This window comes from Pelobates fuscus, chromosome 8, assembly GCF_036172605.1.
Source record: "Pelobates fuscus isolate aPelFus1 chromosome 8, aPelFus1.pri, whole genome shotgun sequence".
Taxonomy (NCBI): Eukaryota; Metazoa; Chordata; class Amphibia; order Anura; family Pelobatidae; genus Pelobates; species Pelobates fuscus.
The window spans coordinates 166778181-166806104 of record NC_086324.1 but is presented as its reverse complement, the minus strand read 5'-3'; the positions used below and the strand labels follow the sequence as shown (position 1 = coordinate 166806104).

Here is a 27924-nt window from a genome sequence, read left to right as displayed (position 1 = left end):
CTTGCAGGAGATTCAACGGGGAAAGTCCTTGTAAGGACTAGAGCTAATTCCCCATTCGGTTCCAGAACTCCCAGGACTGAGTGTCGTCCAGTGCCTGGAGGTGTCTGGTGGAGTGCTTGAAACCCTCAGGAAGCGCTAGGAGCACCCTTCAACGGAGGTACCCAGTCGGGGTGCCAGATGATCCGTTACATTGGTGGCAAGCGGTGGGATGGCGTCCTAGTGCGAGGAGAAGCAGCTCGGAGACACTGGTAACGTGTGTATTTACAAATTGAGGGCAACGCTGTGCAGTGCCCCATTTACAGAGGAGCTCAGCAGAATGGAGCGAGCTGGCCTGCAATCAGCATTCACACCCAGGGATGAGAGTGACCTTTAATGGAGGAGAATAGCCCAAGGGTTATGCTGGGAAGCTGCCCTGGAAGAGATCCAGTTTCAGCGAGGAGAGGAACTTCCCAGTATATACCAGTTTTTGTGGGACCAGGTAGCCCAACGGAGGTAGCTTCTGGGGGAGCAACCCAGGGCAGAGCGGGTAAGATGCCTGGAATTCCTAGTAGAATGGGAACTGATACTGGATAATGCCTACTGGGTGCTGTGGTGGCACGCAGCACCACAGGATGCCTGGCTGTCGGAGGGGGCTTCGCCAGAAGGGAAGGACTACGGTGGTCCCGGTCTGGTATGGAGGGCCCTTGAGGAGGACAAAGATTTTGGCAGTCCTACCCAGTCATGCTACAGGGCCATTTATGCCTACTGGATTGCTGTGCTGTGGTCCTGGGACCTGACCTTGCCCGTCTGGCTGCAATGGAGTAGGAAATCGAAAGAGATTATGTGGAGCTACTCAACGCAGTTCAGTCACCAGACAGTGGCACAGAACAGGAGAGCTGGATGACATCCCCAGACCTGCCACCCTACAGCTGGGAAGATCCGGCTGAGGTACCCCCTGCTTCACTACCAGCTGCAGAAGTAGGGGACCTCATAGACTGGTCCTGGGAAGACCCACAGGTGGCAGGTGGAGATGAGACTGAGGTCTCTCCATCTGCCGAACAGGGATGCTGTGCAACCGGTCTCACTCCCCAGCGGCAGCGTGCAACCCAGGGAGAGGAGAGTGTCGTCCTCCATCTCCAGCAGCCAAGTGTGTTACAGGGAGTGGAGACAATCGGTCTCACTCCCCAGCGGCAGTGCGAATTCCAGGGAGCTGAAGGTGTCGTGCTTCCTCCCCAGCGGCAGTGTGTCTCCTTGGGAGAGGAGACAGTCGGTCTTCCTCCCCAGTAGCCCAGGGAGCTGAAGGTGTTGTCCTTCCTCCCCAGCAGCAGTGTAAAGGGCAAGGAGAGGAGGCAGCTGGCCTCCCTCCCAGCGGCAGTGTCCCCTACAGGGAGTGGAGACAATCGGTCCCACTCCCCAGCGGCAGGGTGAGTTTCAGGGAGAGGAGACAACCGGCATCTCTCCACAGCAGCAGTATGCACCCCAGGGTTTAATAAATAAATAAATACTTATACTGAATTATATATAGTTGCGCAAGGAGGCTAGTAGTACGATATGGTCTAAGGAGGAAACTGAAGCCTTTGAAACTCTCAAACAGCGGTTTGCCTCCGCCGACATATTGATACATCCTGACACCAGTAAGCCTTTCATACTGGAGGTTGATGCTTCAGAGACAGGGGTAGGGGCAGTTCTCTCCCAGAGGGAGAGCCAGGATACTCCATTGCATCCTTGTGGTTACTTTTCTAGAAAGTTGTCTCCTGCTGAGCGCAATTACGATATTGGCAATAGAGAATTGTTGGCCATTATTCTAGCTCTCAAGGAGTGGCGACAACTTTTATAGGGTTCCAAGGACCCCCTTTTGATCAACCTCAGGACAAACTGTTCGTTCCATTAGGGGAAAAGGGTTAATATCATGAAGGTGTTTCACGACAAGGTGTCTGCTGGTCACCCAGGTATTACAGAACAACCAATCAATCCGTACAATACACACAGACACTCCCACACAAAATCCTCCCCTCTGCCTGTGATATGATTACTGAACACAATGGTTAATATAATTATCACAGGCAGAGAAATACAGTTTTTACCAAATATTAATAACTTCCAAAATATACATGTCATTCACATAAAACATACATTTTCAGAATCAGCATGCTTGAATTATACACATACTCAAAAATCAGGGCAATCGTTAAGGGGTTGAAAAGTTAAGGGAAAGTCTTATTTGACCAAATGAAGCATGGCTTTTCTGCCCAAAACCAGTTCCACAGAGTCTTCTATCCTGGAGATAATTGGGAAGTAATCCAATTATCTCCAAGGACAGAGGCAAAACTCCATTAGCCACATGGTAGCAAAATACAATAAAATACATAAAAATATATAACTGTGCAGCTATTGCATAAAACATATACATTCAACATATCCCCAGATAGCTTAGATCTGAGCGCACATTATTACTAAATGGCGCTCAGATCTCATACATACAGTTCAATTGCCATGGAGCCAAAGTCTTTCACATAGTCTTTCGTTATACGAATGGGCTCCATGGCATGGCTATCTGGGGTAACACTGCTCACATAGGGAAAGTACAGAATGACCCGGCTTTCGGGTCTTTGCAGGGGAAAATCAAGCATTTCAACATGGGGCCATAGTCACAGGGCAGGAGGCTGGCAATCAGTCTTCTCCAATGCCCAGTGGCGAGGCTGGCTTCGCCACAATAACGTTGCAAATTGATTTTTTTTGTTCTATCAACTTAAGCTGATGTGTCATATTATATACTAATATTATAATTGTTATATTTATCTGTGACAGAAAGTATCTCTCACCTGTTATATCCAGCTGTCGGGATTCAGGTTCAGCCAGCGATACATGCTCCCATTTCACAGTCACTGGATGTTTGAAGTGATGCCAAGGAATTTTACATTCACTTATAACACTGTGTGAACCGTCATTTTCATTATGAAATGTATTAATGCCAGATATTGAGCTTTTATCAGGTTCTTCTGTAACCCACATAACACTGATACTTTCTGGGTAAAATCCGATCAGTTTCAGTGAACATTGCACCTCTCCGGTGTCACAGGCGGTGAGTTTTATAGGTTCTGCCAAAACTGGTCTCGCTGGAAATTGTTAATGAGATAAAAAGTGCATTAATGTAAAATATGCATGTTATTCATAACTTGTAAGTTTGACACACACACACAGGCAAAGGATTAGCCAGCAGGAATAGAGATGAATATAGGAATAGTAATATAAGGGTGACGCTCCGGCAATGAAGAGAAATATAAGTTAGACAATGGGAAAATGGAAGACACACTATGAGGATATACATCCTGCAGTGAATGATTAGTACAATGCATGTATCTCAGAGAGAAAAATAATTTAGTGCTGCTTTATGGCCTGTTTATATATAATACACTCACCCGTCACTTGTAATGGTTCAGTCCGTGTCTCTATTGGTTGCTTCAGGCTGGTATGGTCCACTCTGCAGATTAATTGTGCTCCTTGCTCTGAGCTCAGTGATGGAGTGATAACCAGACATGCTGTACAACTGTACGTATTATCCGGCTGTTGCTGAGGGATAAGATCTGGGATCTGGTACGTTGTATTAGGGTACACAGAAACCAACATGTTTCCTCCTGCCTCCTTCTTAAACCATTTAACATTCAGTTTATCCGGGTAGAACCTTGAGATCTTACACCGCAGCCTGGCCGGCTGGTTACACTGTAACTGATCAGGAACCGTTATACCTTCCACACACGGTGGAAACGCCAAGTCTGGAACCAAGAACAAACATAGTGTAAATTAAATCATTAAATGTAATCTTAGAAATTAGTATCAAGAAACAAGTTATATTTCTCTCTGAAATTTAAATAATCTCACAGTCAGTGATTCACATAAATAACTGGAGATTTTACCCTGCATTCTGCATTCACAGCACACAAGCAACATAGTTAGTTTGATAATTTCGGTACCTATTTAGGTAAAAAAAATAAACTCTTCCTAATGTGATTTTTTATTCTTTTTGTGTGTGAGAAATTACATGGTTATTGAAGCAGACTTATTCCCCTCTCAGTTCGGTTGTCCGTATCCCCATTGTACGTTTCCCGAACGTTTTCCCTTTTTATACCCCCGAACACCGACCACCCCGCTTGTCAACTTGAAAGCAACTATCTGGAGATATGTTGGACATATAGGTTAAATATTGTATTATATGAGTTATGTATTTTTATGTAGTTTTTGTAACAGTTTTTGGACTTACAGGACATCGATTTTGGCAGTCCTACTCAGTCACACTACGGGGCCATTTATGCCCACCGGAATGCTGTGCTGCAGTATCCCTCAGTCCTGGAACCTGACCTTGCCCGTCTGGCTGCAATGGAGTGGGAAATAGAAAGAGATTATGTGGAGCTACTCAACGCAGTTCAGTCACCAGACAGTGGCACAGAACAGGAGAGCTGGATGACATCCCCAGACCTGCCACCCTACCCCCTGCTTCACTCCACAGCGGCAGCGTGCAACCCAGGGAGAGGAGAGTGTCATCCTCCATCTCCAGCAGCCAAGTGTGTTATTGGGAGTGGAGACAATCGGTCTCACTCCCCAGCGGCAGTGCGAATCCCAGGGAGCTAAAGGTGCTTCCTCCCCAGTGGCAGTGTGTCTCCTTGGGAGAGGAGACAGTCGGTCTCCCTCCCCAGTAGCCCAGGGAGCTGAAGGTGTCATCCTTCCTCCCCAGCAGCAGTGTAAAGGGCAAGGAGAGGAGGCAGCTGGCCTCCCTCCCAGCGGCAGTGTCCCCTACAGGGAGTGGAGACAATCGGTCCCACTCCCCAGCGGCAGGGTGAGTTTCAGGGAGAGGAGATAACCGGTCTCTCTCCCCAGCAGCAGTATGCACCCCAGGGTGCCGAAGGTGTCATCCTTCCCCCCCAGCAGCAGTGTGTCCTACAGCCAGCAGAGACAGTCGGTCTCTTTCCTCAGCAGCAGGACAATATATTTGGAGTGGAGACGGTCAGTATCCCTCTCCAGCGGCAGCATGTGCTTCAGGGAAAGGAGCATATCGCCCTCTCTCCCCAGCCGCAGCTTACCCTACAAAGGGGAGACATTATTCTCCCAGATGTTACAGATGGGACCGTGGTCTCTGCACCTGACCTACAGGGATACTGGACAGCCTGTCTAGATCCCCAACTACCTTCACAGGGATGCCAGGAGGAGGGGGTAAGTGATATCTCTCCTCCCAAGCCAAGTCCCAACCAGGCTACCCCTGCAGAAGTGCTGGCATCAGGGCAGAGCGCAGCTGGCCTCTGCCCCCCAAGTACCCACAGCTTTTGGCCTAATTGCACCAGAGCGATCAAGGGTATTAACGCCCCTCTGGTGCAATTCCCGGCTCTGCGTATTGTGAATATTCTGTGTATTGACCTGTTATCCCTGGCTCTGTGTGTTGTGAATAGTCTCTGTATTTATCTGTTATTCCTGGCTTTGTGTATTATAAAAAATATGTGTTTTTACCTGTCATTCTAGGTTCTGTATTATTAATTTATGTATTTACTATTTCCTGCCCATATCCATGGCAGCACAAAATTGGGTAGCTGCCCCCAATCCATAATTAGACAGTAACCTATTAAAAAGAACGGTATAAATACCCCCTCCTACTACTGTAAAAACATACACACGATTACATTGGCTCTTAGGTCCAGGACACTCCCATACAAAATAGATTAATCCTTGTGGTCATTTATGTGAACAGCGGCCACCCAGACGAACACTTAGAACACTGCAGTGTTATAAACTGTCAATTAGGTTTAACAAGCTCCCGGGTGGTCTCTGGTTCGTGTGCCTATTTGGTTCCTGAACCAAATATAAAATCTCACAAACCAAGTCTGTTCACATAGTTTTTAAAGGGCCCATAGTCTTTTGGCAGGAGGCTGGCAAGCAGCCCCTCCAAGAACACGTGGCAGAGGCATTTCTGCCATACATCTTCCCCCCAAAGGTAAAACTAACTGTAACGGCACCCCGAGTATAGAAGGGGTTAAAGCCGTTTAGGATATTCCCTTCCCGAATGTAAAGGCAGCTACCGAACACTCCAATCAGCCGAACAAGAAAGCATACAAATAATCCACAGTCCAAACAGCCGAACAGGAAAGCATACGAATAATCCACACTCCAAACAGCCGAACAGGAAAAAAAAGACGAGACTCTGTATTGAGGGTCAAGCAGGAATCTGTTTAATCTGGGCTACCTGCCCACCTTTTATGCAGGTCTTCCACCCGGTGGACACAAATAGTACAGTGACCAATCAGACCAGTGGACCTGGTGGAAAACTGGGACACAAATAGTACAGTGACCAATCAGAACAGTTTAGCGATAAACACTCCCCTTTGGACAATGTGGACCCTCCTCTCTATCCTGGAGATAATTGGGAAGTAACACAATTATCTCAGAGGATAGAGCATAACCTCCATTTTATACAGGCTAATAAAAATACATAAAAATATACAATTCTAAAACTCACGAACAGAATTCCCACATTCAACATATCCCCAGATAGCTTGGATCTGAGCGCACAATATTACCGAATAGCGCACAGATCTCATACACAATCGTTAAAGAACACCGCTGGGCATTCGTATGTCCAAGATGGCCGACGCCACGTGTTTATTCATATGAACAATGACCACCCAGCCGACATTCGACAGTTAGGATGTGTCTGCAGTTAACCACAACGTTCTGAGGGGGCCAAGAGGTTAACAAGCAGCACACTTCCATGCTGGGTGGCCTGCCATTCGGCAAGTCTTTCGGTAAAAGGGGAATAAAGCGTAGGGACTAGAGTTGAGAGAACCCGAACTGAAAAGTTCAGGTTCGTACCGAACATTAAGGTTTTTGGACCCCGAACACGGACATATCACTGTATGTTCGGGTTGGAGTTCGGCGATTTAATGGCGCGTTTTCAAAAGCTGCAAGGCAGCCAATCAACAAGCGTTTGACGTGTGTGCCCTTAGAAGCCATCACAGCCATGCCTACTAATGGCATGGCTGTGATTGGCCAGTGCAGCATGTGACCCAGCCTCTATATATAAGCTATATTGCGTAGCGCCACACGCACATGAGCTCTTATTAGTGTAGGGAGAGGATGCTGCCACTGTGAGGGACAGCTTAGGAAAGAATTCTGCAAACTAGTACATTAGTGGGGTGAACTTCATATCTGAGAGTCAAATAGAAGCTTTAAATACCACGGTTACATCGGAGTTTTAAAAAGTAAATTTTTTTTGGTGCGAAATAGTACATTAGTGGGATAGTACATTAGTGGGGTGCACTTCATATCTGAGAGTCAAATATGTAGCGGAGCTGCAATATGAAATCCCAATATCTCCACTGGTATAGAAAGTAATCCAAAGTAAAGCGCTGGAAAAGAAGGCAATATCCCAAATCCCCCCAGTAACCGGACGAAACACAGTTCTGGGAGTCAACTGAGGTTTTTATTCACAAGTTCCAGTATTTATGTGGTTCCCCATGCAAGGGGTTTCCTTAGTCACATTACAGGGGTATTACAGTAGTGGACTACATGGGGAACTGAAATTACAGAGCATTTCTCCCACCATGCACTGCTGTACGAGAGGGCTACTCCCACTAGAATATCCTGTTAAGTGGATTATCCCTCCGTACAGCAGAACCGGGTTTTAACATAAAAATACATAACTTTTGCTTTATTCGTGTGATATTAATGAATGACCGTTCGGTAGATAGCTGGGGTCTAAGCGCATACTTCGTGCGAGTACCGCTCAGATCCCAGCATAAATAACCGAATGGCGCACGAAAACATAATTTACATCACATTCTCCTCAAAGTACCGAACACCGGTTGGGAAACCCAATAATAAAAGACCGGAGCTCCCGAACGCCCTCGAAGCCCAGCGGTGTTCACGCCGTCGAGTAGCCGATTTTAGTTCCAGGCGCTCGACGACCTAACACCGCTGGGCTAACAAAGGATCCAAGATGGCTGAACGCCACGTGGTCGGTAGCTGAACGACGGCCACCCAGGAAAGTACTTAACAACCGATTGCAACACAATCCGTTAATTGGAGCCACACGACCCTCTGTGTGTGGGCTCTTGTTCGGTACTTAATTCGTTTCACGAACAGCAGGTAAAGTTGCTGTTCGTGAAACGACCATATGAATGCTAGCGGCTTTCAGCTGCTAGCATACGAATGCTCTATATTACAACATACAAGCATACATTTAAACACAGCATTCCAGCGGCATTTTACAGACAACCTTTAAAGACACAGCAATATGATCTAAAGTGGCTAGGTTTGCCACAAAATAGAATTGTCAAATACTGCTGTCACATTACAGTTTTAAAACTTTAAATTTTTTGGGTGCTAAAAAGTACATTGGTGGCCTGTTCTTCATATCTGAGAGTCAAATCGAAGCGTCTAATAGTGCGGTTACAGCGCAAATGTAAACATTCTAATTGATTTGGTGCTAAACTGCTAAATAGTAAATTTTGGGGCCTGTTCTTCATATCTGAGAGTCAAATAGAAGCGTCTAATAGTGTGCTTACAGTGCTGTGGTAAACATTCTTATTTTATGGGTGCTAATCTGCTAAATAGTACATTTTGGGGCGTGCACTTCGTATCTGAGAGTCAAATAGAAGCACCTAATAGTGCGGTTACAGCGCAAATGAAAACATTCTAATTGTTTTGGTGCTAAACTGCTAAATAGTACATTTTGGGGCCTGTTCTTCATATCTGAGAGTCAAATAGAAGCGTCTAATAGTGTGCTTACAGCGCTGTGGTAAACACTTTTTTTTCTGGGTGCTAATCTGCTAAATAGTACATTTTGGGGCGTGCACTTCATATCTGAGAGTCAAACAGAAGCGTCTAATAGAGTGCTTTCAGAACAGTGGTAAACATTCTAATTGTTTTGCTGCTAATCTGCTAAATAGTACATTTTGGGGCCTGCTCTTCATATCTGAGAGTCAAATAGTGCGCTTACTGCGCACTTGTAAACATTCTAATTGTTTTGCTGCTAATCTGCTGCTTACATTGAAGTTTTAAAAAGTAAAAAAAAATGTAAATAATTTTTGGGGGGCGCTAAATAGTATCTGAGAGTCAAATCGAAGTGTAACTTTGATTCGAATTTACTACATCGGTCACTTGTAATATTGTTTCACACCTACAACACTTGTTAAACAGATCTAAGTGATAGAAAACAGATTGATATTTTCTACACTAGAAACTACCAGATAACAAGCTGCTATATTTAAACCAGTTATCAATAGCTAAGAGGTACTTAAACAATATTGTAGTTCTGGGGCAATACCCTCACAAGTCAAACTGAGAGGTCAGTTTATAGGGAAAAGTGTTGCCTGGATACAATTCTAAAACAATTTCCATATGTCTAAAACAATTTCCACATGCTGGAAAAACACAGGTGCCAACTGCTGAGGCTTTCTGCAGTGTGCATACCGGCAAGGAGGGCAGGGTTGAGTAGTGGGTGGAAGATGATGAGTGCTAATCTGCTAAAAAGTACATTTTGTGGCCTGCTCTTCATATGTGAGAGTCAAATCGAAGCGTCTAATAGTGTGCTTACAGTGCAGTTGTAAACATTCTAATTGTTTTGCTGCTAATCTGCTAAATAGTACATTTTGTGGCCTGTTCTTAATATCTGAGAGTCAAATAGAAGCGTCAAATAGTGCGCTTACTGCGCACTTGTAAACATTCTAATTGTTTTGCTGCTAATCTGCTGCTTACATTGGAGTTTTAAAAAGTAAATTTTTTTTTTGGCCACTAAATAGTATATTTGGGGTATTCACTTCATATGAGAGAGTCAAATCAAAGTGTAACTTTGATTCGAATTTACTACATCGGTCACTTGGAATATTGTTTCACACCTACAACACTTGTTAAACAGATCTAAGTGATAGAAAACAGATTAATATTTTCTACACTAGAAACTACCAGATAACAAGCTGCTATATTTAAACCAGTGATGAATAGCTAAGAGTTACTTCAACAATATTGTAATTCTGGGGCAAAACCCTCACAAGTCAAACTGAGAGGTCAGTTTATAGGGAAAACTGTTGCCTGGAGTAAATTCTAAAACAATTTCCATATGTCCTTTGCAGACTTTACATGCTGGAAAAACACAGGTGCCAACTGCTGTGGGTTTCTGCAGTGTGCATACCGGCAAGGAGGGCAGGGTTGAGGAGTGGGTGGAAGAGGATGTGGAGGATGATGAGGTCCTAGACCCAACATGGAATCAAGGTCATGCGAGTGACGTGTGCAGTTTGGAGGAAGAGGCGCTGGTCGCACAGAGGCACCAGCACAGCATAAGAGGGAGCAGGGTGCAAAAGCGGAGCGGCCGTCCCCTAGCGTTTGTCGGCATGTATTAGCTCGAGAATTACCAGTTATCCAAGTAATACATGTAGCGATCAAAGGATCCATAATCGACTTGAGCGAACTCGAACTGCAAAGTTCGGGTTCGTACCAGATTTAACGATCCATTCGTAGTTTCACAGTGAGGTGGGCAGTCCGGTGACCAGGACCCAGACATTGTCTGGGCGGCAGTCGGATGACCGGGACCCAGTATGCCTGATGTTGAAGTTAGGAGTCACAGTGTGGAATGGATTAGCAGGGTTTGGTGCAGGGTAACCGCACGCCCCCTGGTGTTGAGCACAAGCGTTTGTGCGGCCCCATACCAGGACACTGATGCAGCTTCAGTAAAAAGAGTACTTGATACCAGATGCCATCACCAGACTGATCTGCAACTTGGAACAGGATGTGACATTCACTGTAGCGGCTGTGCGCACTTTTGGCGTTGTCACCCTGCTGCTGCTCGCCTGTCTGCACTGTAGCGTAAATTCGGCCTTCCCGCTCACCGCCTCATGAGACTTTGCGAGCAGCAGCAGGCGATAGTGGAGTTTCAGCTGCATCACGCACGGTTCAGTGGCTCTGCACCAGACTTCCCTTCAATTGATCAGAGTTAAAGGATTTCAAGTGAACTCATTACAATTACAGGTCCTCTAAAGAGTCCTGTATTGTTATTTGTCATCACTACGTTCCCGCGTTGGGAGTGGGTCATTTGCGCGCCTGCTGCCTTCTTTGCATGTGGTAGCCGTTTCTCAGGGTCCCTGTACGGAATGGAACCCTGATTCCCTGTTATCCGTGGTCACCATGGTAGGCACAGAAACTGGCATCGAAAGTTGATATGGATGACATCCACATGCAAAGTCGCCGCCACTGGGATGTGCGATTTGCCCGAGGTTCTCTAGAGTCACCAAAGTTCCTGCGCAACTAGAATGTCAACAGCTACTCTGCGGAACAGAATTGTCTTTTTTTATATGTCCCAATATTTTGGGGGCTACCCCAATTTAAATATATATATATATATATATATATATATATATATATATATATATAAAAACAGTGTTGGCTACCTCATCCTCCTCCTCCACTGCCACGGTCACCGCCTCCTTAACCTATGGGTCACTTAGTATAAACTATGTACACAATAACAGAGGCTTGTGAAGGCCTTTTCTCCATGCATCAGGAGTTGAGCTCAGTTTGAACAATGAAAGAGAATACCTTGCACTCCAACCCTCTCTCAAATTGATAATTCTGTTGATCCTCCTGACAGTCATGCTTTAGATTTTGATTTATGTTCTTCCAAAGCTAAAATCAAAGATTCCATCTAGTGCTATTTTATGGCTCATATATATGTATCACAATAGACCACCCAAGTGCAGCGATATATAATTGAAAAAAGGTAATTGACTTCCCTTATATTCTAGAGTGTAACAAAGGATTCTTTAAATCCTGACAAATAGCCCAAAAATACAAGATACACCTAGAAAAAATAAAAGCAGAGAACATACATAGTGTAACACCATTTAGTAGAGTAATCCCTGTTATAAGAATTACACTCACGAGATAGAAGTATGTATCAAGCCCATGAAGGTATCTTAGAAATTCCTGTAGAGGGGTTCCTTATTGGTCAGACGTATATGCAAAAGAAAAACTGAACATAGTATAGGACTGTATGATATAGTAAAAAAGCAATTTATTGGAAGCACTTACAAAAAGTAAGAAGTTAAAACGCCCATCAGATATCCGTATCACTCCTTCCAGATGGTAAAATAGGAACGGTGGGTCACAGGAATCATAGGCAATAAAAATAGTAAATAGCTCTAGCTCTACGCGTTTCGTCTATAACAATAGACTTCCTCAGGAGCAATTTAGTAAAAAGCTAACAAACACATCTAACAGTTAAGTCAGATAAAATACAAAGGTATTGTATTGTATTTTATCTGACTTGACTGTTAGATGTGTTTGTTAGCTTTTTACTAAATTTCTCCTGAGGAAGTCTTTTGTTATAGACGAAACACGTAGAGCTAGAGCTATTTACTATTTTTATTGCCTGTGATTCCTGTGACCCACCGTTCCTATTTCATGGCTCAGCTGTATTTTTAATTTTTATGTTGTTTTAAGTGATTTCCCTATCCATATTTGTTTGCAGGGCACTTGTCCTACTCTTACCCCCATTTTATTTCCTTTTGCAGCTCTCTAGCCCTTTCCAGGAGTTTTTTAGAGGCATTTTTGTGGCCAAAAGTTCGGGTCCCCATTGACTTCAATGGGGTTCGGGGTCAAGTTCGAGCCCGAACCCGGACTTTTTTCAAAGTTCAGCCGAACCCACCGGACCCGAACATCCAGGTGTCCGCTCAACTCTAGTAGGGACTGTACGGACATGAAATTAGCCGAACAAACAGACGAATCAAGGGGAAATAAAAGTAATTAAAAGACAGAGAGGTCTGTCACACTAACCAGGTACCTGACCTGCTGCCGGTCGGTACCCGAGTTAGTCGGGCAACCCACCCACAACCAAGCACTGGACCTGTTGAACTCTGATGTCTGGCTCTGTTCTGTATATCGCCAGCTGTTGAGTGGAGGTCTGGTACTCCCGGCCTCTTTGTTGCTCTCCAGCTTGGAGCTGTGGGTACTTGGTGGGTAGGTCAGAGGGTGTTCGGTCCTGGACTAAGGACAAGGGCAGAGCAGAGGCCAACTGCACTCTGCCCTGGTGTCAGCTCTTCTGCTGGGGGGACCGGTGCATAGTCCTGCCCTGTAACAAGAGGACAGGTAGGGCAGAGGCCAGCAGCGCTCTGCTCGGGTGCCAGCTCTTCCGCTGGGATGAGGTTAGTGGATACTGCTGTCTTAGCCACTACCCCCAGGACCCGGTTGGGAATTCCCTGCTGCGGGGAGGGTTTGTCCACCTCTTCCCTCTGGTATTCCCATTGGGGATCTGAGACGGCTGTCCCTGTATGTCTGGTGCAGAGACCGGTCCTATCTGTTTGCAAGCAGGACCCTCCAAGAACATGTGGCAGGGGCATTTCTGCCACACTCCTATACTTTACCCCCTTGCCAACCACTACCCCTCTACACCTCATATACCCCTGATCCTACTACAACTCATATAACCCCCAGGCACCCACTACAGCCCCACTACAATTCCTCTTACCACCAGGTACCCACAACTACTGCTTATCACCCACTACAGCCGACTATACTTTAAGCATCCACTAGAACACCTACCCCCTGCACCCACCACAGCCCCTATCCCCTGCACCCACCACAGCCACTACCCCCCTGCACCCACTAATGCCCATACCCCCAGACACCCTCTAGATTCCTGTACCCACTACAGCCCCTTTCGCCCTGCACATACTACAGTCAATACCCTAGTTGCCCGATCAACAGCCCTTATTATCCCATGCCTCCACTACAGCCCCCTATACCCACTACAGCCTCTACCCCTAGGCACCCTGTAGATCCCTATATCCCCTGCACCCACTACAGCCCCTACCACCATACACACACTACAGCCAATACTCTCCTTGCCTCTTCTACAGCTCATATTATCCCATATCCTCACTATTGCCCCCTATACCCACTACATCCCCCTGCACCCACTACAACTCCTACCCCTAGGCACCTGCACCCACTACAGCCCCAGTACTCATTACAGCCCATGCACCCATTACAGCCCCTACCCTCTGCACCCACCACAGCCCCTACCCCCTGCACCCACTACAGCCTCTACCCTCAGGAACCTTCTAGATCCCTATACCCCCTGCACCCACTACAGCCCTTACCACCCTGCACATACTACAACCAATAACCCCCTTGCCTCCTCTACATCCCCTATTATCCCATGCCCCCACTGCAGTCCCATATACCCACTACAGCCTCCTATACCCATTACAGCCCCTACCCCCCAGGCAACCTCTAGATCCCTATACCCTTGGCACCCACTACAGCCCCTACCAACCTGCATATTACAGCCAATAACCCACTTGCCCCCTCTACAACTCCTTTTTCCCCATGCCCTTACAACCGCCCCCTCTAGATTCTCTATACCGCCTGCACCCACTACAGCCTCTACCTCCTGCAGCGCATACTTCCCTTACCCCCTCTACAGCCAATGCTCCCCTTGCCCCTTAAGGTTATTAACCCCTTGCCCCCTCTACAGCCCCTATCCCTAGCACCCACTACAGCACTTCCCCTCTGCACCCACTACAGCTCCTAACCCCAAGCACCCTCTATATCTCCTATGCCGACTACAGTCCCTACCTCAGTGCACCCACTACAGCTCCTAACCCCAAGCACCCTCTAGATCTCCTATACCAACTACAGTCCCTACCTCCGTGCACCCATTACAGCTCCCTCTAGATCCCCTAATATCCCTGCACCCACTACAGCCCAGCCAACTTGCCTCAAAAAATAAAGTTGCAGAGTTTATATTACTTTTCATGAGACAAGTGGAATATCTGATTCTGTCAGTTTGCTCTCAATTCCTACTGAGAGTGCTAAGAGTCTGGACAGTAATACAAGTATCTGGAAGGAGTTTTATTCTCTTTTGTGTCTGTTAAAGGCATTTTTTGTCACTTAAAGGCATATAACCATTTAAAAAAAATTCCATATATTTTTGCATCTAAATTGCGGCATGGAAGCAGATTCTTAAGCCTCTCGTATAAGGTCACAATCTAAAAGCCGTAGCTAAGCCATTCTTCACTTTTATTATTCCTATTTTTTTATTTTTCTTAAACAAAAGAGAGCAGGTCAGTAGTTATTCCCTATCATGATAAGCCAATGGGAAAGAAGCTGCTGGATCATCTAACAATGGAGGATTTTCCTGTCTATATTGGGGAGGAGCTACCCATTGTTGTACTGCCATGGCCTACGACCAGGAAATAAAAACTGCGGAATACATAGGTGTTACTCCATGCTCTGTGTATGATTAATATATGTGTGTATTTTCTTACCTCTTATTGCCAGCTCTTTACACAGAGGGTTTTCCATGCTGTCGTGTTTCCAGGTCACACAGAGTTGTTGATTGAAGGTTGACCAGTTAACTTTGCATTCACTTACAGCGTCATACGTATTCTTGTCATCCATTTTGATAATTTTCTTGCAAGATTGTATTGTATTCTTGTTGTACGTTCCCTCTCCAGTTGTCCATGTAATATCAATTTTTGGGGGATAGAACCCAGTCAGGTGCAGGGAGCATGTCACCATCTCCAAGTCACAGAGCGTTAAATCCACACGTTCCATGGACTCCGGTGGCACTAGAAAGGAATATGAAATTGTGGATTTTTATGTTCTCGGCTACAATCACTGTGGAATGAAACTGTAAATTTTATTAAAAGTTATTTTATAATTGATTTGTGGACTGGGTGGAATCTATCCATTGTGAATCACTTTGATTGTAAGAAATAAAAGGTGGGAATAAAGGCTGTTAATCAACATTAACAATAGAACACTAACAGGGTTATTCGGTAATTGATTAGTGAATTGCTATATTTAGGATAAATATCTGAGCTGGAAAACTAGCTGAGATGATGGATTTCTCTAGGTTGTTTATTTGGACTTTATATTAGAATTGTCTTGTAAATTCTTTGACGTTTTTGATTTAATTAATAACCTTGACTGTGACTCAGCCCATTTGGAAATATTGTAACTATAGACCGGGTGTCATGTGGTCGCTGATTGGTAAATGTTAGTAATCCGAGCACAGGAATTATTACTGCAAATACTGGAAGAGCACAAATTGCTCCCAGAGAAGATTAACCAAATTCCTCTCTTTATATAAATTATTACTGATAATGCTGTATGTTTTATAATGTGAATGCTCAGTGCCATCTATAATAGACTCACCCATTATCTGTAGACGAGGGGTGTTTTTCTCTATTGGCTTCTTCAGGCTGGGATGTTCCACTCTGCATTTAAACTTCACCTCTTGGTGTATCTCCAGTGATGGTACAAACTGCAGGCTGGCTGTACAGCTGTATGTGTGATCATGGAATTTATCCTGTGTGATGGTTGTTTTGTACATATTATTGTCACTTAAAGTAACATACTCTGTGTGTCCTTTCTGTTTCTGGAGCCAAGTGACAGTCAGATCAGAGGGGAAATATTTGGAGATGTCACAATGCAGCGTGACTTCTTTATCCAATGTGAGATCAGGGACAGATATTTCTGTAACCTCAGGATTCCACGAGAAATCTGGTAATAAAAAGTAATTAGAAAATCCTGTTTATTAGTTGTATACTGGATACTTAAAGGAATACTAGAGGGTCAGGAAAACAAATGTTTATTCCTTACCCCATAGTGATAAATACACAATTTAGGTGGCTGGCTCCCACTTTCCCCACTTAAATAGGGTTAAATCTATCACCACCGATCCGCCTCCTTGGTTAAGGTAATGAATATTTATGATCTCAGCCAATCCAATGCTTTCCCATCAGCCTGTGTGTGTGTGTGTGTGGGAGGGCAGGGGGGGGGGGGATGGCAAATGCCGTTGTGATGGTAGTCACCATCACTGGGGATGGAAGACAGACACTATGGGTGGACTCCCAAATTCCTTTTGTGTTTTGTCACATTGTGCCTATTATTTGTGCAGGGTATGTTGAATATATTGCTGGTCTGTGCATCTCCCACTCCCCCCTTTTTCCTGTCCTATTGTTTCCCCAGCAGGGCGTTGTCCCAGGGACACTGCCAGACCAGTTTAATCTAGCTGCTCTGTCCCTCCTCAATCTCCCATCAGCCCTTGCTATTGTCTGACCCCCACCCTTCCTTGCACTATAGTAATCTATGTAACCTATTGTATGTAAATGAGGCTGTTGGGGGCTTAAACTATCTGTGCTGTATTCATTAAAGGAGTTGCTGTTTAACCTTCACCATGTGTCGCCAGGTGTTTAGTCCAGGGTAGAAAAGGCCCTAAGTGATCCCAGTGAAGCCTCTGCATCTGGGTGTGAAGTGTTTCAGGGTCCCTGATAGCTACAAGGAAGCCGACTTGGCGGAGGTACTCAGTCAGAGTACTGGAGCTCCGTTACATTGGTTGGCAGCGGTGGAATGGCTTCCTAGCAGCTGGAGAAACGTCCCTGAACACCGGTGCCTCTACGGGATCCCACTGTGCTTTCTGGAATTCATGGAAATGGATAGAGCTAGCACCCGTGTAGCATCCCCATCTGAGGAGGAGTTACAGCAGAGGCTACAAGCAGCTCTGTCCCAGTACGATGGCCCTTTCTTAACAAAGGGTGAACTGGACCGGCGGGGCTCGATACGTCGGGATCTCTGGAACAATGTTCTTGAGGAGGTTTGTTGTCTCCAGGGAGAATCCCTCCCAACCATTATGCAACGATTTTGGGATCAAGTTGATTTGCGGATGCAATTCTTGGGAGAGCAGCCCCTGGCTGAATGGGTGTTTAAGTTAGAGGAGCTGGTACAGAAAGAATTGTGGCTGGATGATTCTTACCGGGCCTTAAGGTGGTATGCAGTCCAGCAGTACCCATTTCTCGCAGATGATGACCCCCCAGAGGGTGAGGACTATGATGGCCCTGGCTTATTGTGGGAGGCCTTTGAGGATAAAATGTAATTGGTAAATCCTGAGAGGTCCCGGCTTTATGACATTAGGGAAAATAGGGAACACCTACTGCATCTCTAAGAAGCAACTGACCTGGAACCTGATTTGACCCACCTGGCCACCATGGAGTGGGAGCTTGAACTGGATTACAAGCAATTGTTTGACTCTGCACAGCAGCAGATACCAGAGACTGGGGATTTAATAGACCTTACATCTGAATATGTTAGTCAGGTAGATGTGGAAGGAACCGTATTCTCCACACCTGAATCACGGGGATACTGGGCAGCCATCCCAGATCTCCCACCTCCTGGCATGGAAACTCATGCAGCAGAGGTAGAGGTTGTCGGTCCCCCCCTTCAGCAGCAGATTGAGTTACTGGGAATAGAGGTAGTCGATCTCCCTCCCCAGCTGAAGTTTGTGTTACAGGGAGAGGAGGCGGTTGGTCTCTTTCCCCAGCGGCAAAGTGTAACCCCAGCAGAAGAGCTGGCATCAGGACAGAGGACCACTGGCCTCTGCCCCCAACTTGCAGCAACAGTGGGAGTTGAGAGCAGGGAGGACAGCCTTTCGGTGATGGTGGAACTTGAGGAGTACACCATCACCCCAGCTGAAGCGCTGGCATTGAGTCAGAGCGCTGCTGGCCTCTGTGCCCAACTTGCAATGACGCTGGAGTTGAAGAGCAGGGAGATCAACCTTCTAGTGAAGGTGAAGTTTAAGGAGTGCGCAACTCCCCCAGCTGAAGTGCTTGCATCGGGGCAGAGCTCCACTTGCCTCTGCCCAAACCCACTGGTAACCCGCGAGCCTCAGGCATCAGACACTGCTGGTCCCACGGAAGAGCGGATCCCAGAGCAAAGCACGGCTAACCTCAGCCCTTTGCCATAAGCACTGGGGGATCTCTATCCAATACAAATGGATGGGAATCTGGTCTCTACCTGTAGTCCCCAGGAAAGCTGGACAATGAGCACCGATCCCCAACCCCATGTCAGAGGGGGCTCAGCCACCCTGCCTTCCCTCCAGCGGCTGAGAGAGATCCAGGAATACAGGACAGTGGGCAAGCATCGCCAGGTATATGCTTTAGTAGATGCAGAGGTCGGCTGGGTAAGTGCTGCTCTTCCATGGGCAATTTGTTTGGGGTACCAATTCGGTGATGGCCTTGATGATCTGAATGTAGTCACTAACTTCAGAGTCAACTTGTCTGGGGTCTCCTGTATTGGTCTCCTTCTGAAGGGGGAGAAATATGCTGGAAACTATTCTTTTTTATAAATTCTTTATTTTTGAGTGCAGTGTTAAGTATAGGCGTAAACAATGACATGTTCAGAATTACTTAGCATAACAAACATTTAGTACGTGTTCAAGGGGTACTGCACTTTCGTTAGGCAGACTATGGCATGACAATGATGTACATAGTTTAAACGGTTGAGTGACATTCTATGCTGGTTTATCCAGGTTTCAGAGAATTTAGCTGTAGTAAGCTGTCGGGATCTGTCTATTACAAAAGCTCATGCGTCTACACATTTTCATATGTTAAAATAATGCAGAAAGGTATATGTAAATGCTTGTTCCTATAAAAGGAGCACGAGATAAGTGGCATAGACAAAAGCTATTATAAACATGGCGATTATATAAACAGATTATATCCTGCTTGCCACTATAACATGCGCTGCACTTTCTTTCATATTGTTAGCTAACATGCATGCAGCTGATATGTCTTCTACGTGATACCAGTTAGAGCTAAACAATTGTGCAGTGTACTTTGTGCGCTTATTTAAGGTGTACGAAACTTCTAGCATTAATCAACAGCTCGAGGGTAGCTTAAGTAGCAATAGCAGGCATGTATATTGTCAAAGTGAAAGAATAAAAATTAAATTAAATTAAAATTATAATTAAAAGTAAAACCACCAGCGGTAGACCTGTCCATATGTATGTCCCTGTCCCCCGAGCGCAGCGGTGCAACATGGGGGGGCACTGGGTGATCGGCACGTCCGAGGCTGGGCTCAGCCATCTTCGTTGGGCGATGAGGTATGGAGGTCAGTACGTGAGAGTCTCATGGTGTGGGCGAGCCGCTCGTTGGTTAGTGGCATATGCGAATAGGGAGGGCAGCCGATGGGCTCTGTTGCTTTGGTGGCAGCTTAGATTGCAGTTGGTGCCGCTAGTGAGTCGTTCCAGACGACATTGTTTCCCAGGCCCAGCCTCAGGGGTACCTGGTGAGTGGTGCTGCTGTGGGCTCCGGTCGCCGACGCTGTCCTCCATCTCCTTCCCCAGCTCGTTCTCCGTGTAGTCTGAAGGCTGCCGGTCCATGGGGGGGGGAAGCGAGGCCTGTGAGATGTGTCCCTAGGCTGTTGCGTGGCGGCCAGGTTCACAAGCAGGACGGCGGCTGTCCGTCCCGCTCTCCACCCTCATAGGCCGCAGACCCCGAAGTCCCATATCGCCCGCAGGGGGCTCTGGCACTCCCGATCTCAGGGTCCGCGGTGGCTCCAGCTTCTGCCCGGGTGCTTGATACAACTTCAGGTCACTCAGTTTGCGTTTTTGCGTATAGTTTTAGCCATATTGGACCAGGTTTATCAGGAGCCTCTGTGGCCTGCGACCGGTCAGCATGGCGGTGAGGCCCAGCCCCCCCTGGAAACTATTCTGAGCTGGAGATACATGGTTCCAGAATTGCTATTGGGTTCTATGGGGGTCACAGTGGCCCCCTAAGAGTGGAGTCATATGGGGATAGGTTTGAGTTTGGGAAGGGGGCCATGACAGATTCTGTCTGTCTTCCATCCCCAGTGATGGTGACTACCGTCACAGCAGTGCTGGGCATTCGGCATAACCTTATAGAGTTGCATTGAATTATTGCATCTCTATAGGTAACATTTAGAGTCTAGACCAGGCATAGGCAACCTTCGGCACTCCAGATGTTTTGGACTACACCTACCATGATGCTTTGCAAGTATTATGGGTGTAAGAGCATTATGGGGGATGTAGTCCACAACATCTGGAGTGCCGGAGGTTGCCTACCCCTGGTCTAGACCCTGAATATCAGTGCTACATGTTGTGCAGCACACTGCCCCAGGAAGTGACCGTCTGAGTGACTGCCACTGGAGGTGTTTAAAGCAAAAAGCCTGCAGGGACTGGCTATACTCATCAGAACAACTATTTTAAGTTGTAGTTGTTCTGGTGACTATAGTGTCCCTTTAAAGCATTTGGTATTTTTAAATTAGCTGCAGACTGCCATTAGTTTAAAATCTTCACCTCAGTGAAACATGAAGATGTACTATACTATTACTGTGGGCTAATGTGTAATAATAGGTATTATCATTATAATTGTTATATTTATCTGTGACAGACAGTATCTCTCACCTGTTATATTCAGCTCTCGGTATTCAGGCTCAGCCAGTGATACATGTTCCCAGGTCACAGTCACTGGGCGTTTGAAGTGATGCCAAGGAATTTTACATTCACTTATAACACTGTGCGAACCGTCATCTTGAGTGTCAAGTGTTTCTTTGGGAGATATTGAGTTTTTATAATGTTTTTCTGTAACCCACATAACACTGATCTTTTCTGGGTAAAATCTGGTCAGTTTCAGTGAACACAGCACCTCTCTGGAGTCACAGGGGGTGAGTTTTATAGGTTCTGCCAAAACTGGTCTGGCTGTAAATTGTTAATAAGATAAAAAGTGCATTAATGTAAAAGCTGCAGTTGAATCAGAAATGACAGATGTTAAGAAAGGCATTAGGAGGCAGGACTATAGGAGCTGGTGCCATGCCGGACTGAGACACTGGGAGAAAGGCAAGGAATCCTGCGAGAATGTATTTCTCATTTATCTTGTATTTAAAGGTTTTTACTGAAGAATTTGTAATATAACAATAGTAAACAAGTTAAAAGAAAGCTTCAGGAATCATGCAGTCGCACAAATCAAGGATGACTTAAAAGTAAACGATAGACAAATAAAGAAAGTGATATAATTCCAGAAGCGATAGATGAGCTGCAGCACTTACTAGAATAACAGTGTGACGAGAGCAATCTCGCCACATTGCATTGGAGAAGCCTGGCTGCCCGCCTCCTGCCTTTGGACTATGGCCCTGGGAGATTGGGCCCTTTAAAAACAGTATTCGGCCATACCAGAGTGTATGTCACTCATTCTGGCCCTTTAAACACAGTGGGGCCATTCGGTACTTGCCCTGTGTGAGCGGTGATACCCCCAGATAGCTATGCCATGGAGCCTATTCATATAATGAAAGACTTTAGCTCCATGGCAATTGAACTGTGTGAATAGGATCTGAGCGCTATTCGGTAGTTTTGTGCGCTCAGATTCCAGCTATCTGGGGATATGTGAAATGTCTGTGTGTTATGTGTAAAAGATGACTATGTATTTTTAAAGAATTTTATGTCTTTCTGTAACCATGCGGTTAATGGAGTCTGCCTCTAGCCCTGGATAATTGGATTACTTTCCCCTTTGTCTCCAGGATAGAGGCCTCTGTAAAACCTGTTTAAACCAGATTGCCATTCTGCCAGTAAGGGACAAAATATACTTTTACTAACTTTTGAACCCCTGGTCTGATTCATGCCATTTTCTAATATGTTGTTCCCCTGAATGGATTGATTGTGAATATGTAATTTTTATGTGAATGTGATGTATGGTTTTAGAGTTATGAATGTTAGGTAAAAAGTATGTTAAACTGTAAATGTTCTGGCCAGCAGACAATTGAGCTATGTATATTGCTAAAACTCAATTATCTAGCCTGGCCCAGAGGAGGAGTTTTGTGTTGCATAAATTGTGAGTTCTGTGTGCCAGTAAATCAGTCTTGTTCCAGCATTAAGCTTTGGCTCATGTGTGGATTATTTGGCGAGACCAGCAAGTTATTACTCTGTGGATTACTTGGTGATTTTATTTTATGGGAAGAAGGGAATGCTTGACGGATTAACGGATTGTACCGTCACAAACAGTTCTAATAACAGGGACAGAGGAAATAGAATAGGAGAAACAGAGGATGAAACATGTGAATGGAAGGATGGTAAAAAGAAAAGCTGGAACCAGTTGAGCGAGGGGTGAGACCCTCCACCCCGATCCACCTGGAAGGAAGAAACAAGAAAAATAGAAATTCACAATATAACTACTCCCTGTATTATCATTGATTAGCATAAAAATGGAGAAATCTCAGAGAGGGAAAAAATAAAAACCCTCTATATGGCTTATTTAATATAATACACTCACCCTTCACTAGTAGTGATTCAGTCCGTGTCTCTATTGGTTTCTCCAGGCTGGGATGGTCCACTATGCAGATGAATTGTGCTCCTTGATCTGAGTTCAGTGATGGAGTGATACCCAGACATGCTGTACAGCTGTACGTATTATCCGGCTGTCTCTCATGTCTGAGATCTGGGATCCAGTACTTTGCTCTGGGACCCACTGGAATGGATTCCCGGCTTCCATTTAATTCCTTAATCCATGTCACAGTGAGATTATCAGGGAAGTAGCTGGAGATTTTACATTGCAGTTTGGATTCAGATCCCACCAATAGAGATGGGACGTCGATCTCGCCAACTATCGGGCGCCACGGAATATCTGCAAATAATATAATATGTATAAGTATTAATCTAGATGAATTATGAATAATTGTGAATATTCTGTGTATTTACCTGTTATTCCTGGCTCTGCGTATTGTGAATATTCTGTGTATTTACCTGTTATTCCCGGCTCTGTGTATTGTGAATATTCTGTGTATTTACCTGTTATTCCCGGCTCTGTGTATTGTGAATATTCTGTGTATTTACCTGGTATTCCTGGCTCTGTGTATTGCTAATATTCTGTGTATTTACCTGTTATTGTGAATATTCTGTGTATTTACCTGTTATTCCCGGGTCTGTGTATTGTGAATATTCTGTGTATTTACCTGGTATTCCTGGCTCTGCGTATTGTGAATATTCTGTGTATTTACCTGTTATTCACGGCTCTGTGTATTGTGAATATTCTGTGTATTTACCTGGTATTCCTGGCTCTGTGTATTGTTAATATTCTGTGTATTTACCTGTTATTGTGAATATTCTGTGTATTTACCTGTTATTCCCGGCTCTGTGTATTGTGAATATTCTGTGTATTTACCTGGTATTCCTGGCTCTGTGTATTGTTAATATTCTGTGTATTTACCTGTTATTGTGAATATTCTGTGTATTTACCTGTTATTGTGAATATTCTGTGTATTTACCTGTTATTCCCGGCTCTGTGTATTGTGAATATTCTGTGTATTTACCTGTTATTCCCGGCTCTGTGTATTGTGAATATTCTGTGTATTTACCTGTTATTCCCGGCTCTGTGTATTGTGAATATTCTGTGTATTTACCGGTTATTCCCGGCTCTGTGTATTGTGAATATTCTGTGTATTTACCTGTTATTCCCGGCTCTGTGTATTGTGAATATTCTGTGTATTTAACTGTTATTCCCGGCTATGTGTATTGTGAATATTCTGTGTATTTACCTGTTATTCCTGGCTCTGTGTATTGTGAATATTCTGTGTATTTACCTGTTATTCCCGGCTCTGCGTATTGTGAATATTCTGTGTATTTACATGTTATTCTCAGCTCTGTGTATTGTGAATATTCTGTGTATTTACCTGTTATTCCCGGCTGGCTCTGTGTATTGTGAATATTCTGTGTATTTACCTGTTATTCCCGGCTGGCTCTGTGTATTGTGAATATTCTGTGTATTTACCTGTTATTCCCGGCTCTGTGTATTGTGAATATTCTGTGTATTTACCTGTTATTACCAGCTCTGTGTATTGTGAATATTCTGTGTATTTACCTGTTATTCCCGGCTCTGCGTATTGTGAATATTCTGTGTATTTACCTGTTATTCCCGGCTCTGCGTATTGTGAATATTCTGTGTATTTACCTGTTATTCCCGGCTCTGCGTATTGTGAATATTCTGTGTATTTACCTGTTATTCCCGGTTCTGTGTATTATGAATATTATGTGTATTTACCTGTTATTTTCAGTTCTCTATATTCCGGTTCATTCATGGATTCATGTTGCCAGGTTACACGCAATGGAAACATGGAGTTATCCCAGTGAATCTTGCATTCGCTTGAAGCATCGTACGTCTTCGCATCATTAGTTTGAATTATTTTTTGGGTGGAATTTATCTTGCTTAAATAATCCTTCCCAGAGGTCCATGTAATGCTGATATTTTTAGGGTAAAACCTGTTCACATACAGAGAGCACTGCACCTCACCGGAGTCACGGAGTGATAACTTTATCGGCTGCGTTAACGTTGGCGACACTGAACAAAAGTTAATGTCACAATATGAGTAAAATCACAGGAACAGGACAGTAAAGCTGTAACTAAAGGGATAATTAGGTATAATTTTTAATGGACATATAAAATAAAATAAAATATATTATCTCATATTAATTATTTTCATTACTTACTAACCTGTTTATACAGACACATACAGATGAAATGGATATCAGCAATTACTCTTTTACTTTTTATAAACAAGTATGGATATATATATATCTATTAAATATATTGTGGCAACCCTAGCCACTTTAGGTTGTACTGTTTTAGATCTAAAGGTTGTCTTAGAAAAGTTGTTTTGATTCTGTCAAGTTATGTATCCATGTATACCTGTAATAGAGAGCATTCGAATGCTAGTGGCCAAAAGCCGCTAGCATTCATATCGTAGTTTCACGAACAGTGACTTTACACACTGTTCGTGAAACGAATAAAGTACTGAATGGGAGCCCACACACAGGGGGTCGTGTGGCTTCCATTAACCGATTGCAACATTGTAGCAATCGGTGGTTAATTGATTTCCCGGGTGGCCGTCGTTCGGCTACCGACCACGAAGCGGCGGCCATCTTGGATCGTCCTTTTGCCCAGCGGTGTTTGGTCGTCAAGTGCCTGGAACTAAAATCGGCTACTCGACGGCGCGAACACCGCTGGACTTCCAAGCCGTTCGGGAGCGCCCGTCTTTCGGTATTTGTTCTCCATTATGTGTTCGGTACTTTTAAGATGAATGTATAATAAAGTGTGTTTCGTGCAGTGTTCGGTTATTTATGCTGGGATCTGAGCGGTACTCTCAAAAAGTGAGAATAATGTAAAAGTTATGGATTTTTGTGTAAAAAGCCAGTTCTGCTGCACAGAGGGATAATCCACTTAACAGGATATTCTAGTGGGAGTATCCCTCTCGTGCAGCAGTGCATGGTGTGAGAAATGTCCTGCATGTTCAGTTCCCCATGTAGTCCTCTACTGTATAACCCCTGTAAAGTGATTAAGGAAACTCCTTGCATGGGGAACCACATAAATACTGGAGCTGTGAATAAAATCGTCAGTTGACTCCCAGAACTGTGTTTCGTCCGGTTACTGGGGGAATTTGGGATATTGCCTCATTTCCAGCGCTTCACTTGGATTATTTTCTGTACCAGCGGAGATATTGGGATTTAATATTGCAGCTCCGCTACATATATGATTAGCTTTTATGATTGATAGCCAACACGTGAATTATAAATGTTGTATTTTCTGTTGCTCATATCTGTGATGTTCCTATTTAATTTATATTTCTCAAGTTGAAGTGACTCTCAGCAGACACAAATCTGTTGTAGACAAAATTATGTATAACACATGAATTTCTTCCTTGATAGGAGGATGCAAGGGCTGATAGTTTGACTAAACAACACACAAACAAGAATAAATAAATAAAAAAATATTCAACTGAATTCACCAGGGAGGCACTGGAAAAGTACAATAAATAAAATCCCAGAGCAAACCATTACATGGAAGGAAAGAACAAAAAATAAAAAATATAAACACTAACATACATTTAAAAATGTCCTCAACATAAACATGAACTCTATTTAATGTCTTAAAGTAGGACTGAGTCTAAAGTTAAAAAAATTGAGCTTGTCTGCAATTACAGTATTAGTGAAATCAGTGTCTGAACAGTCCAGAAGTTCTCAGATATTTATTATGATATAAGTCATTAGATGGGGTTCCAGTTATGGGTTAATCAATAGGATCTGCAATATGTTACAGGTCCATTGTGTTCACTGCAAAATATTTATTTCATTGACATTTAAAATTACTTCCAGTGTGGATGACAGTTTACTCCTAACACACAATGAGGATGACAGTTTACTCCTAACACACAGTGTGGTTGACAGTTTACTCCCAACACACAGTGTGGATGACGGTGTGCTACCAACACACAGTGAGGATGACGGTGTGCTACCAACACACAGTGAGGATGACGGTGTGCTACCAACACACAGTGAGGATGACGGTGTGCTCCCAACACACAGTGAGGATGACGGTGTGCTCCCAACACACAGTGAGGATGACGGTGTGCTCCCAACACACAGTGAGGATGACGGTGTGCTCCCAACACACAGTGAGGATGACGGTGTGCTCCCAACACACAGTGAGGATGACGGTGTGCTCCCAACACACAGTGAGGATGACGGTGTGCTCCCAACACACAGTGAGGATGACGGTGTGCTCCCAACACACAGTGAGGATGACGGTGTGCTCCCAACACACAGTGAGGATGACGGTGTGCTCCCAACACACAGTGAGGATGACGGTGTGCTCCCAACACACAGTGAGGATGACGGTGTGCTCCCAACACACAGTGAGGATGACGGTGTGCTCCCAACACACAGTGAGGATGACGGTGTGCTCCCAACACACAGTGAGGATGACGGTGTGCTCCCAACACACAGTGAGGATGACGGTGTGCTCCCAACACACAGTGAGGATGACGGTGTGCTCCCAACACACAGTGAGGATGACGGTGTGCTCCCAACACACAGTGAGGATGACGGTGTGCTCCCAACACACAGTGAGGATGACGGTGTGCTCCCAACACACAGTGAGGATGACGGTGTGCTCCCAACACACAGTGAGGATGACGGTGTGCTCCCAACACACAGTGAGGATGACGGTGTGCTCCCAACACACAGTGAGGATGACGGTGTGCTCCCAACACACAGTGAGGATGACGGTGTGCTCCCAACACACAGTGAGGATGACGGTGTGCTCCCAACACACAGTGAGGATGACTGTG

The 27924-nt window shown here is 44.9% G+C and overlaps 1 protein-coding gene across 1 annotated transcript in view; it reads right to left on the bottom strand.

The window, feature by feature from the left end:
* Window positions 1–12820: 12820 nt before the first annotated feature.
* Window positions 12821–27924, bottom strand: part of LOC134571347 (uncharacterized) — a 93202-nt gene continuing 78098 nt past the window's right edge. The window contains exons 9-14 of the mRNA XM_063429549.1: window positions 24843–25139; window positions 23079–23429; window positions 21221–21514; window positions 16174–16521; window positions 15282–15584; window positions 12821–12996 (exon numbers count right to left, since the gene is read on the bottom strand). Coding sequence (XP_063285619.1) covers window positions 12821–12996; window positions 15282–15584; window positions 16174–16521; window positions 21221–21514; window positions 23079–23429; window positions 24843–25139 — 1769 coding nt within the window. The remainder of the gene's footprint in view (window positions 12997–15281; window positions 15585–16173; window positions 16522–21220; window positions 21515–23078; window positions 23430–24842; window positions 25140–27924) is intronic.